Source organism: Papio anubis, chromosome 20, assembly GCF_008728515.1.
Source record: "Papio anubis isolate 15944 chromosome 20, Panubis1.0, whole genome shotgun sequence".
Classification (NCBI taxonomy): Eukaryota; Metazoa; Chordata; class Mammalia; order Primates; family Cercopithecidae; genus Papio; species Papio anubis.
The window spans coordinates 3,338,161-3,361,917 of NC_044995.1; the positions used below are offsets into that span (position 1 = coordinate 3,338,161).

Here is a 23,757-nt window from a genome sequence, read left to right on the forward strand (position 1 = left end):
CGCCCGCCACCTCGCCCGACCATGATTTTAAAAGTTTAGGCCCACAACTGGCTCAGACTCATACCTGTGTGCACCCTGGTCAAGGCTGGGACTTGGCTGGTAGTAACCTGCCATGACCAGCCTCGAAATGCCAAGGGCACAGCCACGTGGGGCGGCTCCTGAACATGTGCAGAGCAGAGGAGCAGGGAGTGGGACAGAATGTAATGTAGATGCCGGAAGAGCTGAGGAGCTGGGGAAGCTGCTGCTGCTTCCTACGACATTTTTTTTTTTCTTGAGACAGAGTCTCACTCTGTCACCCAGACTGGAGTGCAGTGGTGTGATCTTGGCTCACTGCAACTTCCGCCTCTCGGGTTCAAGTGATTCTCCTGCCTCAACCTCCAGAGTAGCTGAGACTATAGGTGGATGCACCACATCCAGCTAATTTTCTGTATTTTTAGTAGTGATGGGGTTTCACTGTGTTAGCCAGGACGGTCTCGATCTCCTGACCTCATGATCCGCCCGCCTTGGCCTTCCAAAGTGCTGCGAGTACAGGCGTGAGCCACTGCATCCAGCCTTTTTTTTTTTTTTTTTAATGGAGTCTCACCTGTCACCCATTCTGGAGTGCAGTAGTACAGTCTTGGCTCACTGTAGCCTCCGCCCCCTGGGTTCAAGCGATTCTCCTGCCTCAGCCTCCCGAGTAGTTGCGATTACAGGTGCCCGCCACCACGCCCGGCTAATTTTCATATTTTTAGTAGAGACAGGGTTTCGCCATATTGGCCAAGTGGATCTCAAATTCCTGACCTCAAGTGATCCGCCCACCTCTGCCTCCCAAAGTGCTGGTATTATAGGCGTGAGCCACTGCGCCTGGCCTGATTTTTTAAATTACTATTAATATTTTATTTATTGATTCATTAAGACAGGGTTTTGCTCTGTCACCCAGGATGGAGTGCAGTGGCAGGATCACAGCTCCCTGTAGCCTCAACCTCCCTGTAGCCTCAACCTCCCGGGCTCAAGTGATTCTCCCACCCCGGTCTTTCGAGTAGCTGGGACCACAGGCACATAACACAATGCCTGGCTAATTTTTTTGATTTTTAGTAGAGATGGAGTGTTGCTATGTTTCTTAAACTCCTGGCCTCAAGTGATCCTCCTGCCTCGGCTTCCCAAAATGCCAGGATTACAAGCATGAGCCACCATGCCTGGCCCTTCCTACATTTTAAAAAGCACTTAATTTCCTGTATTAAATCCTTTCTGCCAAGAGTATGTTCTTCGCTTCTTTGACACAGAACGTTATACACGAACATCAAGTGTTTGTGTATAAATTGAGCTCAGGCAAACAGAGGCGCTCGATAAATGTTTGTTGAATGAATGAATGGGTATAAGAAGGAATTGGTAAGAAGGAGTTCCGCCTGGGGAATGAGATGAAGGCAGGGCCTGAGGAATGTGGCTTGGGTGGTGTCCGCAGGCTGGCCACAGGTGGCGGCGCACCCAGCCCTGCCCCCCAGCCCTGGTCACTCACGGGGGTGCTCGTGCTGTCCTTCCGCCGCTCTGGGATCTCTGCCTTGTTGGGGTTGTGGGCGCTGCTGACCATGGGGCTGGAGGGGGGCAGCCCTCGACTCCCGCTCCCCGCGGCACTGCAGCTCGCCTTCCGGCCTGGCAGCCGCTCCTCCTTCAGCTCTGCTTCCCCCGTGCTCGTCGGGCTGCGTTTGGGGTGCAGGGGTGCAGGGGATGGGCCACCTGGGGGAGGGGGCACCGTTTAGAGCTGGCATCACCACGGAAACCCAGAACTGACTCTGGGGGATCGTTGGAACCTGAGAATTCCTCACGTGGGCTGCAATCTCTGTGTGGGCCATTCTGACAGTATCTGTCAAAATTACCTCAAGATTACCAACGCACATATACTGACCTAGAAACTCCAAATCAATGACATCATGCACATACAGGCCATTCATTGCACCTTCTCTTTTTTTCTTTTTTGAGACAAAGTCCAGCTCTGTCGCCTAGGCTGGAGTGCAGTGGCGCAACGTCTGCTCATCGCAACCTCCACCTCCCAGGCTCAAGCGATTCTCCTGCCTCAGTCTCCCAAGTAGCTGGAATCACAGGTGTGTGCCACCCCACCCGGCCTGCCATTAGACCCTTAGTAGGGGAATCACTACGTAAGTCAAGGTATTTCCACAGTGGAAAATTATGCAGCTATAAAAAAGAATAAGGAAGCATTTTATGCACCAATACAGAATGACCTTCATGATAGACTGGAAAGTAGAAAAGGCAAGACAAGAGATGGGTCAACAATGTGTTATCATTTGTCTACAAAAGCAAAAAAGTGTGTATCTATAATCTCTATCTACTTGCTTATATATGAATATCTCCAAAGGACTATAACTTGTTTCAAAAGGGGAGAATTTCCTTATTGTTTTTATATATCTTCAGTTTCCTTCTTTCTTTCTTTTTCTTTTTTTGAGACAGGATCTCGTTCTGTTGCCCAAGTTGAAGTACAGTGGCGTGACCTCAGCTTGCTGCAACCTCGGCCTCCTAGGCTCAAGCCATCCTCCCACTTCAGCCTCCCAAGTAGCTGGGACTATAGGCACACACTACCATGCCCAACTACTTTTTGTACTTTCTTTGTAGAGACAGGATTTCGCCATGTTGTCCAGGCTGGTCTTGAACTCCTGGACTCCAGTGATCCTCCCAACTTGGCCTCCCAAAGTACTGGGATTATAGGTGTGAGCCACCACGCCAGGCCTCATATCTATCTCTTTACATGTTTGTTTATGAATAAAATCTCTCCAAAAGAATTCATATAAAACCCATAACAGGGCCAGGCACAGTGGCTCATACCTGTAATCCCAGCACTTTGGGAGGCCGAGGCGGGCAGATCACGAGGTCAGGAGATTGACCATCCTGGCCAACATGGTGAAACCCCGTCTCTACTAAAAACACAAAAATTGGCCGGGCGCGGTGGCTCACACCTGTAATCCCAGCACTTTGAGAGGCTGAGACGGGCAGATCACGAGGTCAGGAGATTGAGACCATCCTGGCCAACACCGTAAAACCCTGTCTCTACTAAAAATACAAAAAAAAATTAGCCGGGCGTGGTGGCGGGCACCTGAGCAAGATTCTGTCTCAAAAAAACCCCCAAAAATTAGCTGAGTGTGGTGGCACGCGCCTGTAATCCCAGCTACTCGGGAGGCTGAGGTTGCAGTGAGCTGAGATCACACCACTGCACTCCAGCCTGGGTGACAGAGCGAGACCCTGTCAAAAAACAAAACAAAAACAAAAACAACAACAAAAAAACCCTAACAGTCGCTGTATTTGAGAAACTGGGAGCCGGGGATATGTGCTGGATGAAGACTTTTTCACTGTCTATCCTTTCCAAACTAACACATTTTCAAGGATGTGATTGTATGTACAATTTCTTTTTTTTGAGGCCGGGTCTCGGCTATCACCAAGCTGGAGTGCAGTGCTTGCTGGATCTCGGCTCACTGCAACTCCGCCTCCCAGGTTCAGGCCATTCTCCTGCCTCAGCCTCCGGTAGCTAGGACTTCTGGGCCGCCACCCGCCCGGCTAGTTTTTTGTATTTTTAGTAGAGGCAGGGGTTTCACCATGTTAGCCAGGATGGTCTCGATCCTCTGACCTAAGTGATCCATCGCCCTCGGCCTCCCAAAGTGCTGGGATTACAGGCTTGAGCCACCGCGCCCGGCCTGTATGTACAATTTCAAAAGCAACACAAAATAATTCTGGTCCCTTGAAACATCTTAGGAATCTACTGTTTTAGAACCCAAGGGTGCAAAGTGATCTCAAACTTGAGAGAGTCAGAACATCTGCATGTTAGATCCTCAGGAGCGATACATGCTCAAAAATCCCAGAGCCACAAGCTGAGAGCTCTACAATGACAATGACAGATACCTGGCAGCTGCCAGCAATCCCTCTCCTGAGAATCCCTAGAACTCAGGTCTCAGTGTGGGGAGTTCTGAAGGTTACCATGTTCTAACCATATGATACCGAACTCACAAGCTCCTTAGGAACTTTCTGGGCACACCCTGTCATTTCACCGGTGGGGAAGACAAGACACAGGGGCAGGGAATGGTTTGACCATCCAGCAGTGGTGGAGGTAGGGCAGAAGCACCACTTCCCGTGTGGGGCTCATGCTGGGTCTCAGCTGACACCTCTCTCCTCCCTTACTTCAGTGTGGAGGGGAGGCCAGAGCACAGGCTCTCAGCAGCCACTTTGTGCCATGTGTCTTCCTGTGCCCCTGTTACAGTGGATTAATCCCAACTGGACTCAGTATCAGAGCTCCATCCTGATCCTGATGAGTGGACCAAGGAGATTCTAGCTAACACTTGGGGTAGATTCTTTTTTTTTTTTTTTTTCCTGAGATACAGTCTAGCTCTATCACCCAGGCTGGAGTGCAGCGGCATGATCTGGACTCACTGCAACCTCAGTCTCCCAGGCTCAAACCATCCTTCCACCTCAGCCTCTCAAGTAGCTGGGATTACAGGTGCAGACCACCATGCCCAGCTAATTGTTTTGCTTTGTTTTTGAGATGGAGTCTCGCTGTTGTCGCCTGGGCTGAAGTGCAATGGCACGATCTCGGCTCACTGCAACCTCCACCTCCCAGGTTCTAGCAATTCTCCTGCCTCAGCCTCCCAAGTAGCTGAGATTATAGGCACCCACCACCACGCCTGGCTAATTTTGATACTTTTAGAAGAGACAGGGTTTCACCATGTTGGCCAGGCTGGTCTCAAACTGCTGACCTCAGGTGATCCACCCAGGTCAGCCTCCCAAAGTGCTGGGATTACAGGCATGAGCCACTACGCCCGGCCTAATTTTTTTTTTTTTTTTGAGGCGGAGTCTCGCTCTGTCACCCAGGCTAGAGTGCAGTGGCCAGATCTCGGCTCACTGCAAGCTCCGCCTCCCGGGTTCACGCCATTCTCCTGCCTCAGCCTCCCGAGTAGCTGGGACTACAGGCACCCGCCACCTCACCCGGCTAGTTTTTTGTAATTTTTAGTAGAGACGGGGTTTCACCGTGTTAGCCAGGATGGTCTCGATCTCCTGACCTCGTGATCCGCCCGTCTCGGCCTCCCAAAGTGCTGGGATTACAGGCTTGAGCCACCGCGCCCGGCCCGGCCTAATTTTTGTATTTTTTTGTAGAGATGAGGTTTCGTCATGTTGCCCATGCTGGTCTCGAACTTGTGAGCTCAAGTGATCCACCAACTTCAGCCTCCCAAAGTGCTGGGATTACAGGTGTGAGCCACTGCACTCAGCCCTGGGCTGGATTCTAAAACTGAGATGTAAGAAATCTAGGAGCAGCCGGGCACAGTGGCTCATGCCTGTATTCCCAGCACTTTGGGAAGCTGAGGCGGGCAGACCACCTCAGGTCAGGAGTTCAAGACCAGCCAGGCCAACATGGTGACACCCCGTCTCTACTAAAAATACAAAATTAGCTGGGCGAGGTGGCCTGCGCTTGTAATCCCAGCTACTCGGGAGCCTGAAGCAGGAGAATCGTTTGAACCTGGGAGACTGAAGTTTCAGTGAGCCAACATTGTGCCACTGCACTCCAGCCTGGGCAACAGAGCGAGACTCTGTCTCAAAAAAACAAACAAACAAAAGAAATCTAGGAGCTGAGAGATCTAGAAAAAGATAAGGTGAAATATGTAAGAGACAGAAAAAAAAGATCAGACAAGCAGACACCCCAGTGCCTGACCCAGAGTAAAAACTTCACCCCTGCAGACAAGCAGGGCTGTAAAAAGAACAGAGAGTTGGAAAACACTCTGGAAGTTCCTCAAACTATTAAACACAGGATTACCAGATGACTCAGCAATTCCGCTCTCAGATATGTACCCAAGAGAAATGACGGCAAAACACAGCCACATGAAAACACGACACAAATGTTCACAGCGCGTCATTCACAACAGCCAAAAAGTGGAGGCAATCCACATGCTCATGAATGAATAAACAAAATGTGGTCTATCTATGCAATGGAATATTACTTGGCAATGAAAAGGAATGAAGTGCTGATACCCATATCATGGATAAACCTTGAAAAATTTCTGCTAAATGAAAGAAGCCAGTTACTGAAGGCCACACATCGTATAATTCCATTTACCTGAAACATCTAGAATAGCCAGATTCATAGACACAGAAAGTAGATTAGTAGCTGAGGGTGGAAGGGGGATTGGAAGTTGATTTTTTTTTTTTTTTTGAGAAGAAGTCTCACTCTTATCGCCCAGGCTAGAGTGTAGTGGCAGGATCTCAGCTCACTGTAACCACTGCCTCCCGCATTCAAGCAATTCTCCTGCCTCAGCCTCCTGAGTAGCTGGGATTACAGGTGCCTGCCACTATGCCTGGTTAATTTTTGTATTTCATTGTGGAGACAGGGTTTCGCCATGTTGCCCAGTGGTCTCGAACTCCTGCGCTCAGGTGATCTGACTGCCTCAGCCTCCCAAAGTGCTAGGATTACAGGCATGAGCCACCGTGCCCAGCCTGAAAGGTGATTGCTAAAGGTTGTGAATTTTCTTTTTTGGGGTAATGAAAATGTTCTGAAATCACTCATCATGATAGATGTACAATTCTGTAAATATATTAAAGCCATTGAATTGTGCACTTTTTAATTTACTTTTTGAGGTGAGGTCTCACTCTGTCACCCAGGTTGGAGTGCAGTGGCGCGATCACGGCTCACCATGACCTCGATCTCCTAGGTTCAAGTGGTCTTCCTACCTCAGCCTTCCAAGTAGCTGGGACCACAGGTGTGCACTACCACACCTAATTTTTAATTTCTCGGGGGGCAGGGGGACAGAGTCTCGCTTTGTGGCCCAGGCTGGAGTGCAGTGGCATGATCTTGGCTCACTGCAACCTCCACCTGCCAGGTTCAAGCAATTCTCTGCCTCAGTCTCCCAACTAGCTGGGACTACAGGTGCCCGCCACCATACCTGGCTTTTTTTGTATTTTTAGTAGAGATGGGGTTTCACCATCTTGGCCAGGCTGGTCTTGAACTCCTGACCTCGTGATCCGCCCACCTTGGCCTCCTAAAGTGCTGGGATTACAGGCATGAGCCACCACGTCTGGCCAATGTTTAATTTTTTGTAGAGACAGGGTCTTGCTTTGTTGCCTAGGCTGGTCTAGAACTCCTGGGCTCAAGCAATCCTCCTGCCTCAGCCTCCCAAAGTGCTGGGATTACAGGTGTGAGCCACTGTGCCCAGCCTGAATTGCGCACTTTAAATGGGTATGTTGTTTGGGATATGAATTTTAACCTTAATAAAGCCATTAAAAAAAATAGCAGAGAGGGTTAAAATTTGAGGAGTGTGTGGGTTAAAGGACCTCTTGGAAGTTTCTATGCATAATGGGTGCTGATGGTGGGTGTATCCATTTTTTTTTCTTTTTTTAATTTTTTTGAGACGAGGTCTCTCTGTTGCTCAGGCTGGAGTGCGGTGGTGTGATCTCGGCTCACTGCAACCTTGGCCTCCCAGTTTCAAGCAATTCTCCCGCTTCAGCCTCCCGCGTAGCTGGGATTATAGGCACGCACCAACACGCCCAGCTAATTTTGTATTTTTAGTAGAGACAGGGTTTCACCATGTTGGCCAGGCCATTCTCAAACTCCCAACCTCAGGTGATCCGCCCACCTTGGCCTCCCCAAGGAATTACAGACGTGAGCCACCGTGCCCGGCCCAGATTTAAACTCAGACTCTCTCTTAATTTTCTGCAGCAGATGAAATGTCTGTCAGCTGCAGAATGTGGGGTATAATCAGCTGTCTACCCAGCCCTCTTCCACTAGGAAGAGCCTCCTTCACTTCAGTGTGGAGGCAAAGCCAGAGGGCAGGCTCTCAGCAGCCACTTTGTACAATGTGTCCTCCTGTGCCCCAGTTACAGTGGATTAATTCAAACTGGACTCTGATATCAGAGCTTCATCCTGGACCAAAGAGATTCCAGCTGCCATTTGGTCTGGTCTCTAAGGCAAGACATTGGGGGCAAGGTGCAGTGGCTCACGCCTATAATCCCAGCACTTTGGGAGGCTGAGGTGGGCAGATCATGAGGTCAGGAGTACAAGAGCAGCCTGGCCAATGTGGTGAAACCCTTCTCTACTAAAAATACAAAAATTAGCCAGGTGTGGTGGCAGGTGCCTGTAATCCCGTCTACTCACGAGCCTGAGGCACAAGAATCGCTTGAACCCGGGAGGCAGAGGTTGCAGTGAGCCAAGATCACGACACTGCACTCCAGCCTGGGATACAGAGTGAGACTCTGTCTCAAAAAAAAAAAAAAAAGAAAAGAAAAGAAAAAAAAAAGGCTGGGCATGGTGACTCACACCTGTAATCCCAGCACTTTGGGAGGCTGAGGGGGCATCATGAAGTCAGGAGTTCAAGATCAGCCTGGCCAACATGGTGAAACCCCGTCTCTATACTGAAAACACAAAAATTGGCTGGGTACTATGGCAGGCACCTGTAATCCCAGCTACTCCAAGAGGCTGAGGCAGGAGAATCGCTGGAACCCGGGCAGCAAAGGTTGCAGTGAGCCGAGATCACACCACTGCACTCCAGCCTGGGCGACAGAGTGAGACTCCATCTCAAAAAAAAAAAAAAAAATCGGGGAGCTAGGAGATCAGGAAAAAAGCTAGGATGAGATAAGTAAGAGACAAAGGAAAAACCACACAAGCAGAGAGGAAGCAGGACAGAGAGTGTCTGCTCTGGGTCTGGCTGCTTTTCCGGTTTTAATCCCTTCCTGAGCCTGGCTGTGCACTCCTGCCTCCAAGTTCCGTGCAATGCCCTGTGTCTTTATAAGACATTCTTCCCTCTCTGCAGTTAGCTCCAGTGGGCTTCTGTGGCTTGCCAATCAGAGAACCCTGATATAACTGTAAGTCTGGGCCTTGGGGAGGAGGAGGAGGGCGCGTGAGGGCGTGGGGTTGATACTCACAGAAATCGCTATGCCTGCGCTGACGGTGGTAGGTGGAAGAGGAACTCCGTTGCCCTTTGCTGTGGCTGGTGCCTTTGCTGGAACTTGTTCCATTGGTGGTGTCGCTGGGCGCCCGCACCCGTGCCAGGGCCAGCCCTGGGGCGCCCCGGTCCCCACCCTCCTGTGAGAGGATGACAGATGAGGCTCTTCTGCACCCCAAGTCCCTCCACCCAGGCATCATGCATTCCCAAGGGCCCCTGGCGCCCTCTGACCTCAGTCTTCCTGCCCAGCAGGAGGTAGGTGGCGGTCACTTCGTTGTACTTCTGGCTGGTCAAGGCCTCTTTGATTTCTTCCCGTGTGTAGCCCATACCCACCATCACCTCTGGGAAGCGGGGATGGAGAGAAGGTTCAGACTTCCGGAAACTTTAACTTCTACTCATTTCTTTTTTTTTTTTTTTGAGACGGGGTGTCACTCTGTCACCCAGGCTGGAGTGCAGTGGCACAATCACAGCTCACTGCAGCCTCGGCCTCCCCAGGCTCAGCTGATCCTCCCACCTCGGTTTTTGTATTTTTAGTAGAGACAGGGTTTTGCTATGTTATCCAGGGTGGTCTGAAATTCCCGGGCGCAAGCAATCCACCCACCTGGACCTCCCAAAGTGCTGGGATTACAGGCATAAGCCACTGCACCTGACCCACTTCCACCCATTTCCGTATCATTCAGCGGTGTCTGCTCTTTGACCTGTCCAGTATCCATCCTCAAGGCCTTCCCAACAGCACGCTGATTTCCTCTGAAAGAACATTCTTGGCCGGGCGCGGTGGCTCACGCCTGTAATCCCAGCACTTTGGGAGGCCGAGGCAGGCAGATCACGAGGTCAGGGGATCTGGACCATCCTGGCTAACACAGTGAAACCCCATCGGCCGGGCGCGGTGGCTCAAGCCTGTAATCCCAGCACTTTGGGAGGCGAGGCGGATCATGAGGTCCAGGAGGTCGAGACCATCCTGGTTAATCTTGGTGAAACCCGTCTCTACTAAAAAATACAAAAAAAATTAGCGGTGGCCCGAGGCCTGTAGTCCCAGCTACCGGGAGGAAGGGCAGGAGTGTAGCCAGGAGGCCCGAGGAGCTTGCAGTGAGCTGAGATCCGGTCACTGCACTCCAGTCCTGAAGCGACAAGCGAGACTCCCGTCTCAAAACCCATCTCTACTAAAAATATGAAAAAATTAGCCAGGTGTGGTGGTGGGCGCCTGTAGTCCCGGCTACTCGGGAGGCTGAGGCAGGAGAATGGGGTGAAACCAGGAGGCAGAGCTTGCAGTGAGCCAAGATCCCGCCACTGCACTGTAGCCTGGGCGACAAAGTGAGACTCCGTCTCAAAAAAAAAAAGAAAGAAAGAAAGAAAGAAAGAACATTCTTTCCGCTCAGATGATGTGGATGGCCCCCCTGCTCCAACCCTAAGGCGGGCAGATAACCCAGGTCTGGCTAATTAGTGTGTTCTACACCCAAAGCCACACTGACTGGTTCATTGCAGGCATGTGACCCAGATCTGCTTGCCTCCTGGGGTGACAGCAGCCTGGGGAAAAGCTACCATAGAAAACATTCCCCAAAACTGTCTCTGAGCACCTGGATTCAACTGTGCCTGAAGGCTGCATACTCTATTCATTTTAGTTATGTGACAGAATAAATTATCACTATTAGGTTAAACCATACAAAATTGGTGGTACTGACAACTTTAAACCAATAAAATGGCAATTTCAAATGGTTCAACTTTTTGTTGTGTTCAACCTATTAATATAATTAGGTTGATGCAAAAGTAATTCTGGATTTTGCCATTTAATGGTAAATAGCGTAATTATTATTATTATTACTTTAGATGGAATTTTGCTCGTTGCCCAGGGTGGAGTGCAGCAGCGTGATCTCAGCTCACTGCAACCTCTGCCTCCCGGATTCAAGCAATTCTCATGCCTCAGCCTCCAGAGGAGCTGGGATTATGGGTGCCCGCTACCACACTCATCTAATTTTTGTATTCTTAGTAGAGACGAGGTTTCATCATGTTGGCCAGGCCAGTCTCGAACTCCTGACCTCAGGTGATCTGGCAACCTCAGCCTTCCAAAGTGCTGAGATTATAGGCGTGAGTCACTGCGCCTGGCCCTTTTTCCTTTTTTTGAGACAGGGTCTCACCCTGTCGCCTGGAGTACAGTGGCATGATCATAGCTCACTACAGCCTCAAATTGTTGGGCTCAAGGGATCCTCCTACCTCAGCTTCCTGAGTAGCTGAGACTACAAGTGCACACCACCACAACTGGCTTTTTATTTTTATTTTTTTGTACAGACAGGGTCTCCCTGTGTTGGACAGGCTGGTCTCCAACTCCTGAGCTCAAGTGATTCTCCTACCTCGACCTCCCAAAGAGCTGGGATTACAGGCATAAGCCACCTCGCCTGGTCTCTTTTTATGTCTTAATATCAAAGTGAACATGGGCCAGGTGCAGTGGCTCACACCTGTGATCCCGGCAATTTGGGAGGCTGAGGTAGGCCGATCACCTGAGGTCAGGAGTTAGAGACTAGCATGGCCAACATGGCAAAACCCTGTCTCTACTAAAAATAACAAAAATTAGCTGGGCATGGTGGCAGGTGCCTGTGGACACAGCTACTTGGGAGGCTGAGGAACAAGAATCTCCTGATTCTGGGAGGTGGAGGTTGCAGTGAGCTGAGATTGAGCCACTGCACTCCATCCTGGGTGACAGGACGGCTCTCCCTGACCCTCACCGATTCTCTTGGTGTCCCCGAAGTCCTCCTCGGGCTCTGTGTATGGCTTCAATTCCTCACCCTCATAGCCGATGTTGATCCATTTGTCTTTCATGATTTGCTGCAGGCATCAGGAGCAGGGAAGGCGGAAGACAGGTGTCAGAAGGAATCATACAGCTTCCCACCTCCCAGAGGCCCCCAGGTGGGGCTACCTGCCCTGCCCCAAACCTCCAAGGCCTAACACCCAGTATTGTGGGCTTCCTAAGAGATAGCGCCTCCTGGGCCTCCCTCTCCCCCGCGTCCCCTGCCGGAGCCTCCTGATGCCACCCTCCCTCCTCCGCATCATCTGGGTCCCTGGCACCCTGTAATCATCCTAGGAGCTCATTAGCTAATTACTGGCAAGGCGGGGAGTGGGTGAGCCTGTCGGGGGGGTGGCGTCAGGACAGGCCCGGGAGCTTTTCCCTGGACGGCCTGTCTACCCCCACTCACCAGCGGCAGATCTTAGGTGGGCATGGGAGAGGAAAAGTGTGTCAAGAAGGCTTTTGTGGGTGGGGGCAGGCAGAGTTTAGGGGAGTCAGGAGACAAGAAGGGCCCCTGCTGGCTGTGAGGCTGGGCTCACCTCGAGAGTACAGCGTTTAGCTGGGTTCAGCACCAAAAATCTCCGCAGGATGCTCTCACAGTCTGTTGACATGTAGAAAGGGACCCGGTACTTCCCTCTGAGGACTCGCTCCCGCAGCTCCTGCAGGGAGGGGGTTACTGGAGGAGGGGGGTCTGCCTCGCCCCCCACCTATTACACACACACACGCGTGCGCATGCACACACATACACGCACTGTGACACACATACACATACACACACACATACACACACACACTACACACGCACACACACATACACGTGTGCACACGTACATACACGGCACATACGCACGCGCACACACATACACACATATACACACACTCACACATACACTCACACACACACACACAGACACACACACACATGCGTATGCGCGCGCACACACACACCTTTGTCCCAGCCCCTTTGATAGAAGTGACAGAAGCTCTGAGTCCCAGCTCTTGACAAGGCAGGCAAAACCCCATTCCTCTCTCCTGACCTCAGTTCCCTATCCATAAAATGGGAACATCATACGGACCCTGCAATTAAAAAAAAAAAAATTCTTGGCCAAGCGTGGAGGCCAAGACGGGAGGATCGCTTGAGCCCAGGAGTTCAAGAACAGCCTGGGCAACACAGGGAGACCTCATCTCTACAAAAAATAAAAAATGATCTGAGCATGGTGGTGCACACCTGTAATCCAAACATTTTGGGAGGCCGAGGGAGGGGGATCACTTGAACCCAGGAGTTCAAGACCAGCCTGAACAACCAGTCTGTCTCTACAAGAAAACAAAAAACAAACAAACAAACAAAAAACTTAAGCTACATAACTTTTCATTCAGAGGAAAACTTGCAGAGAAAGTTTATTCTCTGGCCAGGCACGGTGGCTCACACCTGTAATCCCAGCACTTTGGGAGGCAGAGATGGGTAGATCGCCTGAGGTCAGGAGTTTGAGACCAGCCTGGCTAACATGGTGAAACCCTAGCTCCACTAAAAATACAAAAATTAGCTGGGTGTGGTGGTGGCTGCCTGTAGTCCCAGCTAGTTGGGAGGCTGAGGCACGAGAATCGCTTAAACTCTCAGGAGGTGGAGGTTGCAGTGAGTTGAGATCACGCTACTGCACTCCAGCCTGGGTGACAGGGCAAGATTCCGTCTCAAAAAAAAAAAAAAAGTTTATTCTCTAAGTTAGGTAAGAGGGAGGTAGGTAAGTGAGTCAGCCACTGGGGCCTCAGTCTCCTTATCTGTGAAAGGGATTACAGGACCCACTTCACATGCTTGCTGCCAGGGTACAAGTGAGTTAATATCTGTAAAAATGTGGCCAGGTGCCGTGGCTCACGCCTGTAATTCCAACACTTTGGGAGGCTAAGGCAGGTGGATCACCTGAGGTCAGGAGATTGAGACCAGCCTGGCCAACATGGCGAAACCCCATCTCTACTTAAAAAAAAAAAAAAAAATGAGCCAGGTGTGGTAGCGGAAGCCTGTAATCCCAGCTACGTGGGAGGCTGAGGCAGGAGAATCACTTGAACCCAGGAGGCGGAGGTTGCAGTGAGCCGAGATCGCGCCACTGCACTCCAGCCTGGGAGACAGAGCAAGACTCCGTCTCAAAAAAAAAAAAAAAAAAAATCTGTAAAATGCTTACCACATGCCTGTCCCAGAGCCAGCGGTATGTAAATACGAGATTCACTCAAGGGCAAGGAGAAGACCCTACTGCCCCTCCTGCCTTCCCATCTCTCCCCTCCCCAAGCCATGCCTGTTGTCCAAAGACATACTCCTCAAGGCCATTCATGGATTTATCTGATGGCTTTCTCTTTAAGGGCCATTTATGAGAGGCCCTACCAAAGCTGTGAAAAATCAGATAAATCCATGGCTTGGCAGACCAGAGGGAGCTCTTTCCATCTGAATAAAAAACGGCAACAGCCAGGCGTGGTGGCTCAGCCTATAATCCCAGCACTTTGGGAGGCCGAGGGGGGAAGATCGCTTGAGCCCGCAAGTTCGAGACCAGCCTGGGCAACACAGTGAGACTCCGTCTCTACAAAGATTACAAAAATTAGCCAGGTGTGGTGGTATATGCCTGTGGTCCTAGCTACTCGGGAAGCTGAAGCAGGAGGATTGCTTGAGCCTGGGAGGTTGAGGTTGCACCGAGCAGTGACTGCACCACTGCACTCCAGCCTGGGTGACTGAGACCTTGTCTCAAAAAACAAAAACAAACAAAAAAACGGAGGGAGGCAGAAAACCGGTAGGAATGAAGTGAGCGTGGGGGGTGAACAGGACTCCTTTGGGACAGGGTCTCTGCTGGGGCATTCTCCTAAAATGGCTGAAAGATGCCCATGCCTGGGGAGCCTCTGCAGATCATAAAGGGCTATTAATATTTAATGTGAATCACTTTCAGGACACTTACCCCTTAGCAGGCAGTGTTCTAAGTGCTTTATGCATATTACATCAATTTTCACAACACCGCGAAGCCCAGTTATAATGCCCACTTTCCAGACGAGGAGGTTGAGGCCCGGAGGGGTTTGGTCACTTGTCCCAGAATTGCACAGCCAGAAAGTGGCAGGGCCTTGGCTCTGGAGCCTGTGCTGTGTGACCACCATGCCACACTGCCTGTCATGTGATGGGGAGCAGCAGCCATCAGGCCACCACTGCCACCTCCAGCGCAGCTCCCAAGCATGATGCTGTGGCCATATGCCAAGCTCCAGCGAAGGGCTTAACATATGCAGACGGGCTGTAAGCAGATGCTTTTTTTTTTTTTTTTTTTTAAAAAGAGACAGGCTCTTGCTCTGTCACCCAAGCTGGATGCAGTGGTGTGATCATAGTTTGCTGTAGCCTGGAACTCCTGGGCTCAAGCAATTCTCCCACCTCAGCATCCCAAGTAGCTGGGACTGCAGGCATGCACCACAATGCCCGGCTAATTAAAAAAAATTTTTTCTTTTTGTAGAGATGGGGTCTTGAAATGTTGCCCAGGCTGGTGTCAAACTCTTTTTATTTTTTTGAGATGGAGTCTTGCTCTGTCGTCCAGGCTGGAGTGCAGAGGTGCAATCTCGGCTCACTGGAGCCTCTGTCTCCTAGATTCAAGTGATTCTCCTGCCTCAGTCTCCCGAGTAGCTGGGACTACAGGCGTGCACCACCACACCTGGCTACTTTTTGTATTTTTAGTACAGACGGGGTTTCACCACGTTGGCCAGGCTGGTCTCGAACTATTGACCTCCAGTGATCTGCCCGCCTCGGCCACCCAAGGTGCTGGGATTATAGGCGTGAGCCACCACACCTGTCCCGAATACTCTTAATGTCTTCATCTTACAGGTGGGGAAATTGAGGTTCAGAAAAGGACATGTCCAAGGTCACTCAGAAAGGAAATGACAGAGCTAGAACCTGCCTCTTCTCAGCTGTGTGCCTCCTTTGCCCAGCAAGGCCAGGAGTGCCTGGTGGGAACACCAGGAAGGCAGAAAGTGACAAGGGCCTGGGGCAGGTGAGACACTGGCCTGGCCCTTCAAAAAGGTCTCTTAGCTTCATGCTTGAGGCTCAGAAAAATTATTCTGTGACAGCCCCTCCCTACCCCAGGCTTCAGCTATGGCCGGAGTGTCAGAGGCTTTTTTGTTTGTTTGTTTTGTTTTTTTGTGACAGAGTCTTGCTCTGTCGTCCAGGCTGGAGTGCAGTGGTGTGATCTCAGCTCACTACAACCTCTGCCTCCCTGGTTCAAGTGATTCTCCTGCCTCAGCCTCCCGAGTAGCTAGGATTACAGGTGTGCGCCACCACGCACGGCTAATTTTTGTGTTTTTAGTAGAGACGGGATTTTACCACGTTGGCCAGGCTGGTCTTGAACTCCTGACCTCAGGTGATCCGCCCGCCCCAGCCTCTCAAAGTGCTGAGATTATAGGCGTGAGCCACTGCGCCCGGCCAGGAGGCTGTCTTGAATGAGCACTTTGCATCCCAGATCTCAGCCAGTCCTTAAAAATCACTGCCACAAGGTTGGTATCATCTTTTTTTTTTTTTTGAGACAGAGTCTCACTCTGTCGCCTAGGCTGGAGTGCGGTGGCACCATCTCGGCTCACTGCAAGCTCCGCCTCCTGGGTTCACGCCATTCTCCGGCCTCAGCCTCCTGAGTAGCTGGGACTACAGGTGCCCGCCACCATGCCCAGCTTATTTTTTGTATTTTTAGTAGAGACGGGGTTTCACCGTGTTAGCCAGGATGGTCTCGATCTCCTGACCTCATGATCTGCCCGCCTTGGCCTCCCAACGTGCTGGGATTACAGGCGTGAGCCACCGCGCCCAGCCTACAGGGTTGGTATCTTTATGATCCTCACTGAACAGCAGGTGAGACTGAGGCTTAGAGGGGTTGGCTACTTGGCCAAGGCCACTGTGAAGAAGGGACTCCCTCCTCTTCATCACTGAGGGCTCTGCTTTGGTGGTCTGTCCCCTGCAAGTATTTCCCTGACTTTCCAATTTCAGATCACAGTACGTGCTCCTCATGGACCACGCAGAGCAGGGCAGAGCGTCCCAGCTGCAGAATTCCTGCCCCAATGCACCCCGGATTCCAATCGAGAGGAAACACCAGGCAACCCAAATTGAGGGACGTTCTGCAAAATTAACTGGCCTGAACTAATCGATAATGTCAATGTCACGAAAGACAAAAGAGAGGCTGAGAACTGTTCCGGATGAAAGGAGACACAAGAGATGGCGCAGCTAAATGCAACTCGGGGACCCGAGTGGATCCCTGACTGGGAAAAAAAAAAAGTAGCTGCCAAAGATATTCGTGGGATGGTGGATGAAATCTGAGTACGGGCCATGGGGTAGAGGCCAGGATTATACCACTGTTGTATTTCCTGTATGTCACCATCAACAGGAAAACGCCCCTGGTCTCAGGAGATAACCCGCTGTCGCCTTTAGGGATAAAAGGACACAGTGTCTGCAACTGTCAAATGTCTCATCAATACCAATGACAGCAGCAAAGATCATGTGCAAATACAGACAGATACAGCAAATGTGGACACAGGCCAACGATTGTGAAGCTCCTGAAACATACCATGTGTTATTCGCTCTATTGTTGCAACTTTTCCATAGATTGGCAATGGTTCAAAACAAAAAGTTCAAAGGAAAAAAAAAAAAATAAAGCAAGCAACAACTCAGCCCACACCTCCCACTCCCTTACAATATTCCCCCCACCCCGCATAGCACTGGCCAGCATCTGATATCGTATCTAGTTCGCGTATTTGTTTTGTTAGCTGCCTGGCTCCAGTAGGAATGTTAGTCTGAGAAGACAGGAATTGTTTTGTTTGAAGTGAAGTGCACAATTCGATGGTTTTTAGTATACGCACAGAGTTGTACAATCATTACTACATTCGATTTTATTTATTTATTTTTTTGAGACAGAGTGTCGCTCTGTCACCCAGGCTGGAGTGCAATGGCACGATCTCGACTCACTGCAACCTCCGCCTCCCGGGTTCAAGCAATTCTCCTGCCTCAGCCTCCCGAGTAGCTGGGATTACAGGCCCCCGCCACCATACCCAGTTAATTTTTGTATTTTTAGAAGAGATGGGGTTTCACCATGTTGGCCAGGCTGGTCTCGAACTCCTGACCTCAAGTGATCCACCCGCCTCAGCCTCCCAAAGTGCTGGGACTACAAGTGTGAGCCACCAGGCTGGCCGCTACATTCAATTTTAGAACATTTTTCATTCCCTCAAAAGAAACCCTGTACCCTTTAGCAATCAGCCTCCAACTCGCTTCTCCCCGCCAGCCTCAGGCAACCAGTAATCCCCTTTCTGTCTCTATGGATTTGCCTATTGTGGACATTTCACATTAATGGAATCATACACTCTGTGACCTTACGTGACTGGCTTCTGTTACTTAGCACAATGTTTTCAAGGTTCACCCACAGCATAGCATATACGAGGGCAGGGTTTTTTCGTTTGTTTTTAAATTTCTTTTTGGAGACAGGGTCTCCCTGTGTCACCCAGGTTGGAGGGCAGTGGCACGATCTCAACTCACTGCAGTCTTGATCTCCCAGGCTCAAGTGATCCTCCCACGTCAGCCTCCCAAGTAGCTGGGACTACAGGCGTGCGCCATTATGCCTGGTTAATTTTTGTATTTTTTGTAGAGACAGCATCTCCCTATGTTGCCCAGGCTGGTCTCGAACTCCCAGGCTCAAGCGATCCTCCTGCCTCTGCCTCCCAAAGTGCTGGGATTACAGGCATGAGCCACCGCACCCAGCCAAGCGGGAGTTTTTGTTCTCGCCTTACATGCAAAGCCCAAGACAGAGCCTGACACAGAGAAGTGGGCCATAAATATTAGCTCAGTGAACGGATGAGTCAGGATTTGAACTCAAGCCTGCTGGCTGCAAAGATCATGCCCTTAACCCCAGCATGGCACAGTCCATCCAGCCGGCCTCACTGCAGAGGGGACTTGAATCCTGCCTGTCCCGTCTTCCCATGGGAACTCAGGCCAGTCCCACCACTGAGGCCCTCTGCAGGGGAGGTGTGTAGGGGATGGGGGCCTGACTGTTGGGAGGGGCTGACACCGCCACACCCAGCCCTGCCTGGTACCTTGAGGTTGTGCCCGTCGAAGGGCAGGGAGCCGCTGACGAGGGTGTACAGGATGACTCCCAGGCTCCAGATGTCCACCTCCGGCCCGTCGTACTTCTTGCCCTGAAACAGCTCCGGGGCAGCGTATGGGGGGCTCCCACAGAACGTGTCCAGCTTTGAGCCCAGCGTGAACTCGTTGCTGAAGCCAAAGTCAGCGATCTTGATGTTGGCCTCGGCATCCAGCAAGAGGTTCTCAGCCTGCGGGGAGAGGAGGAGAGGGACTCGAGGCCAAAGCCCTTCGTGGACGTGGGAGGCGGATAGGAGCACAGGCTCTAGGGTTGGCCCACAGGGATCAATTCTTGGGCCTGTCCCTTACTCTCTGCCTGACCTTAGGTAGTGACTTTACCTCACTGAGCCTCAGTTTCCTCATCCATAGAATGGGGATAATCTTAGTCCCTACTTCATAGAGGAGTTTGAGAATTATGAGTTAATCCGCATAGAAAACCTAGCACGGGGCCGGGCGCGGTGGCTCAAGCCTGTAATCCCAGCACTTTGGGAGGCCGAGGCGGGTGGATCACAAGGTCAGGAGGAGATGAGACATCTGGCTAGCATGGTGACGTCTCTACTAAAAATGTCTAAAAAGCAGCGAGGTAGCGTGGCGCCTGATCCCAGCTACTTGGGGAGGCTGGTGAGGGAGGGGAATAAAGCGTGAACCCGAGGCGGGCTTGCAGTGAGCCGAGGTCAGCGCCCTGCAATCCCAGCCTGGGAGACACAGTGAGACTCCGTCTCAAAAAAAAGCGGCCGGGTGGCTCAAACCTGTAATCCCAGCACTTTGGGAGGCGAGGCAGGCGGATCACGAGGTCAGAATGGAGACCATCCTGGCTAACCCGAAACCCGATCTCTACTAAAAACACAAACTAGCGAGTGAGTGTGAGCCTGTAGTCCCAGCTGCTCGGGAGGCTGAAGCAGGAGATAGGGCGGGAACCGGGCCCGGAGGAGCTTGCAGTATGTGAGCGAGATCCCGGCGCCACCGCCTCCAACCTAGGCGACAGAGGGGAACCCGGGGAGGCGGAGCTTGCAGTGAGCGAGATCGGCGCCACGCCTCCCAGCCTGGGGCGTGACAGAGCGAACTCCGCCTCAAACACCCTAGCACGGGCTGGGCATGGTGGCTCACCCCTGTAATCCCAGCACTTTGGGAAGCTGAGGTGGGTGGATCACCTGAGGTCGGGAGTTCAAGACCAGCCTGACCAACATGGAGAAATCTCGTCTCTACTAAAAATACAAAATTAGCTGGGCATGGTGGCGCATGCCTGTAATCCCAACTACTCAGGAGGCTGAGGCAGGAGGGTGCTTGAGCCGAGGCCCGGAGGGTTAGCGGTGAGCCCGAGATCACGCCATTGCACTCCAGCCTGGGCAGCAGGCAATCTGTCTCAAAAACATAAAAATAAAAATGAGCTGCCACGGTGGTATGTGCCGGTAGTCCCAGGTACTCAGGAGGCTGAGGCACAAAAATTGCTTGAACCTGGGAGGCAGAGGTTGCATTGAGCTAAGACTATGCCACTGCACTCCAGCCTGGGCAACAGAGGAGCTTGTCTCAAAAAAAAGAAAGCAGGCCAGTGATGAGGCTCCAAGCCTGTAATCCCAGCACTTTGGGAGGCGAGACATGTGTGGTGGATCCTGGGAATCAGGAGATGAGACCATCCTGGCAGCTAACTTTCTGGTGAAACCCGTCTCTACTAAAAATACAAAAAAGACTAGCCGAGGCAGTGGTGAGCGCCTGTAATCCAGCTACTCGGAGGCTGAGGCAGGAGAATGGTGTAAACCAGGGTGAACTTGCAGTGAGCTGAGATCCCAGCCACTGCACTCCAGCCTGGGTGACAGAGTGGGGCGCTCCGTCTCAAAAAAAGAAAGCAGCTGGAGTGCTGATTGGCTCCACCTAATCCCAGCACTTTGGGAGCGGATAGGCGGATCCGCGAGGTCAGAGATCAAGACCATTCTGGTGCTTACAGTGAAACCCCGTCTCTACTAAAAAATACAAAAAAAGATTAGCCGGGCATGGTGGCAGGCGCCTGTAATCCCAGCTACTTGGGAGGCTGAGGCAGGAGAATGGCGTGAACCCGGGAGGCAGAGCTTGCAGTAAGCCAAGATTGCGCCACTGCACTCCAGCCTGGGCGACAAGAGCTCCATCTCAGGGAAAAAAAAAAAAAAAAAAAGAAAAGCTAAAACAGTATTTCATACCCAGTGAACACTAGGGAATATCACTATTACCCCGTGTGGTCTGCAGAGCTGGGGGTCTTCAGGTAATCTCCTGCCCCTCTTGGAGCCTCAGGTTACCCAGCAGAAACAAAATAAGGCCTGATTGCTCAAGACCCAGGAAAATGAAAGCAATAATTTAATCCTGGTTGCATACCTATCATGCACTGGGCTCTGTTGACTATCAATTATAACGGTGTCCGTCTGCATAATGTGAAGGTGAAACAACAGACTCTTGAAGAATTCCCGCTGCAAATCCCAGCTCCACCACTTACTCGCTGTGGGACTTTTGGTAGGTTACCAAACCTCTCTGTGCCTCAGTTTCCTTGTATGTAAACCAAGGGTGATCCCAACACCTGCCTCAAGCACTGTTGTGGGTTTAAGTGTAAAGTGCTCACAGCAGCCCCTAGAACGCAGTCAGTGATCAGTAAACATTTCCTGGCCAGACACTGTGGCTCATGCCTGTAATCTCAGCACTTTGGGAGGCCAAGGCAGGCGGATCTCCTGAGGTCAGGAGTTCGAGACTAGCTTGAGTAACATGGTGAAACCCCCTCTCTACTAAAAATACAAAAATTAGCCAGGTGTAGTGGCGGGTGCCTGTAATCCCAGCAACTCGTGAGGCTGAGGCAGGAGAATCGTGTGAGCTGAGACTACATCACTGTACTCCAGCCTGGGCAACACAGCGAGACTCCATCTCAAAAATAAATAAATAAATAAACGTTCTGTATTGTTATAAAGTTTTGTCTATTTTTTTGTGGCATGCAGTCTTACAATTGCCATTTCACAGGGGAGGAAACAGAGGCTCAGGGAGGCCACACCTCATGCCCACTGCAAGAAAGCAGCAGAACTAGAATCTAAACAAGGCCACCCATTTCCACAGTGCGTGGAGGAAGAAGCCTCGAGCCTTCTGACTACAAACAGACGCACAGTTCCACCTTTCAAAATGTTACCCGCGTCTGGTCCATCCCAACTGCAGTCCTTCCCTCGCCCAGGTCACCAGCATCCCTGGCTTCCTCCCAGGTCTCCCTATGTCTCCTGGTTTATTTCTGGACCACACTTCCCCAGCTCCTGCCCCAGTAAAGGCCCAAACCCTACAAAGACACACCAGAGAGCTCCTCCCCAAACCTGAATCTAATAGCATCTGCCTTGCTCAGGGCATATATATATATATATATATATATACTCTTTTTTTTCTTTTTGAGATGGAGTCTCATTCTGTCACCCAGGCTGGAGTGCAGTGGCACAATCTCGGCTCACTGTAACCTCTGCCTCCTGGGTTCACGTGATTCTCCTGCCTCAGCCTCCCAAGTAGCTGGGACTACAGGTGCATACCACCACCCCCGGCTATTTTTTTTCATTTTGCCTGAGGTGAGGTGATCCGCCCTCATTTCTTTTCCTGCCATTTGAGGCTCCACAATCCAGCCCAAGGTCACATTTGGGTTGGTCCCCTTGGTTGGTACCCCTGGTGTACTAATAGGACCCCAAACTTCGCGTTAGCTGCTTTGGGGACCCTCCACCAGGGGGCGTATGACCTCCAGGTTAATCATGGAAGCCTCTAAGGTGCTGCCTCCAGGGCTGTGTGGAGGGACACCCTGGCCCAGCGGAAGGAAGTCAAGAGAGGGTTAGCACTTCAACCTCTACAGCAATTTGTTTTTTGTTTACATTTTTTATTATTTTTCTTTTTTTCAGATGCGCTTTCTGCTTTTGAATTTTTTGTTGTTTTTAGAGACAGGGTTTTGCTCTGTCACCCAGGTTGGAGTGCAGTGGTGCAATCATGGCTCCCTGCAGCCTCAACCTCCTGGGCTCCAGGGATCCTTCTGCCTTAGCCTCCTGAGTAGTTGAGACTACAGGCATACGACCTAATTTTTTTGTTTTTTTTTTTTGAGATGGAGTCTTGCTCTGTCGTCCAGGCTGGAGTACACTGGCATGATCTCAGCTCACTGCAACCTCTACCTCCCAGGTTCAAGCAATTCTCATGCCTCAGCCTCTCAAGCAGCTGGAATTACAGGCAGACGCCACGACGCCCAGCTAATTTTTGTATTTTTAGTAGAGATGGAGTTTCACCATGTTGCCCAGGTTGGTCTTGCACTCCTGGCCTCAAGTGATCTACCTGCCTAGGCCTCCCAAAGTGCTGAGACAGGTGTGAGCCACTGCGCCCAGCCAAGCTAATTTTTTTTTTTTTTTTTTTTTTTTTTTTTTTTTGAGGCCAGTCTCGCTCTGTCGCCAGGCAGGAGTGCAGTGGCGGATCTCAGCACAGCTCCGCCTCCGGGTTCCATGGCTACTCCTGCCTCAAGCCTCCCGGTAGCTGGGACTACAGGCATCCGCCACCTCGCCAGCTAATTTTTTTTATTTTTAGTAGAGGCAGCGGGGTTTCACCGTGTTAGCCAGGATGGTCTCGATCTCTCCTGACACCGTGATCCGCCCGTCTCGGCCTCCCAAAGTGCTGGGATTACAGGCTTGAGCCACCGCGCCCGGCCCAAGCTAATTTTTTACAATTATTTTTTGTAAAGATGGGGTTTTGCTGTGTTGCCCAGGCTGTTCTCGAACTTCTGGGCTCAAGCAATCTTCCCACTTCAGCCTCCCAAAGTGTTGGGATTACAGGTATGAGACTGCACCTGGTCCTGCCTAGGAATTCAACTGTGGAATTTTACATCTTTAGAATCTGATAATAGCTTTTAAAATGGGGTTTGTGGCTGGGCGCAGTGGCTCACGCCTGTAATCCCAGCACTCTGGGAGGCCAAGGCGGGCGGATCACCTGAGGTCAGCAGTTCAAGACCA

General features: G+C 51.1%; 1 protein-coding gene across 2 annotated transcripts in view; it reads right to left on the reverse strand.

Annotated features, from left to right (window-relative positions):
• The window catches only part of MARK4 (microtubule affinity regulating kinase 4), a 55,440-nt gene that overhangs the window by 14,493 nt on the left and 17,190 nt on the right, over positions 1 to 23,757 (reverse strand). For both annotated transcript variants that reach the window (XM_003915705.3, XM_003915706.3), the window contains exons 8-13: positions 18,748 to 18,984; positions 12,216 to 12,335; positions 11,618 to 11,717; positions 9,132 to 9,241; positions 8,881 to 9,040; positions 1,496 to 1,713 (exon numbers count right to left, since the gene is read on the reverse strand). In XM_003915705.3, coding sequence (XP_003915754.1) covers positions 1,496 to 1,713; positions 8,881 to 9,040; positions 9,132 to 9,241; positions 11,618 to 11,717; positions 12,216 to 12,335; positions 18,748 to 18,984 — 945 coding nt within the window. The remainder of the gene's footprint in view (positions 1 to 1,495; positions 1,714 to 8,880; positions 9,041 to 9,131; positions 9,242 to 11,617; positions 11,718 to 12,215; positions 12,336 to 18,747; positions 18,985 to 23,757) is intronic.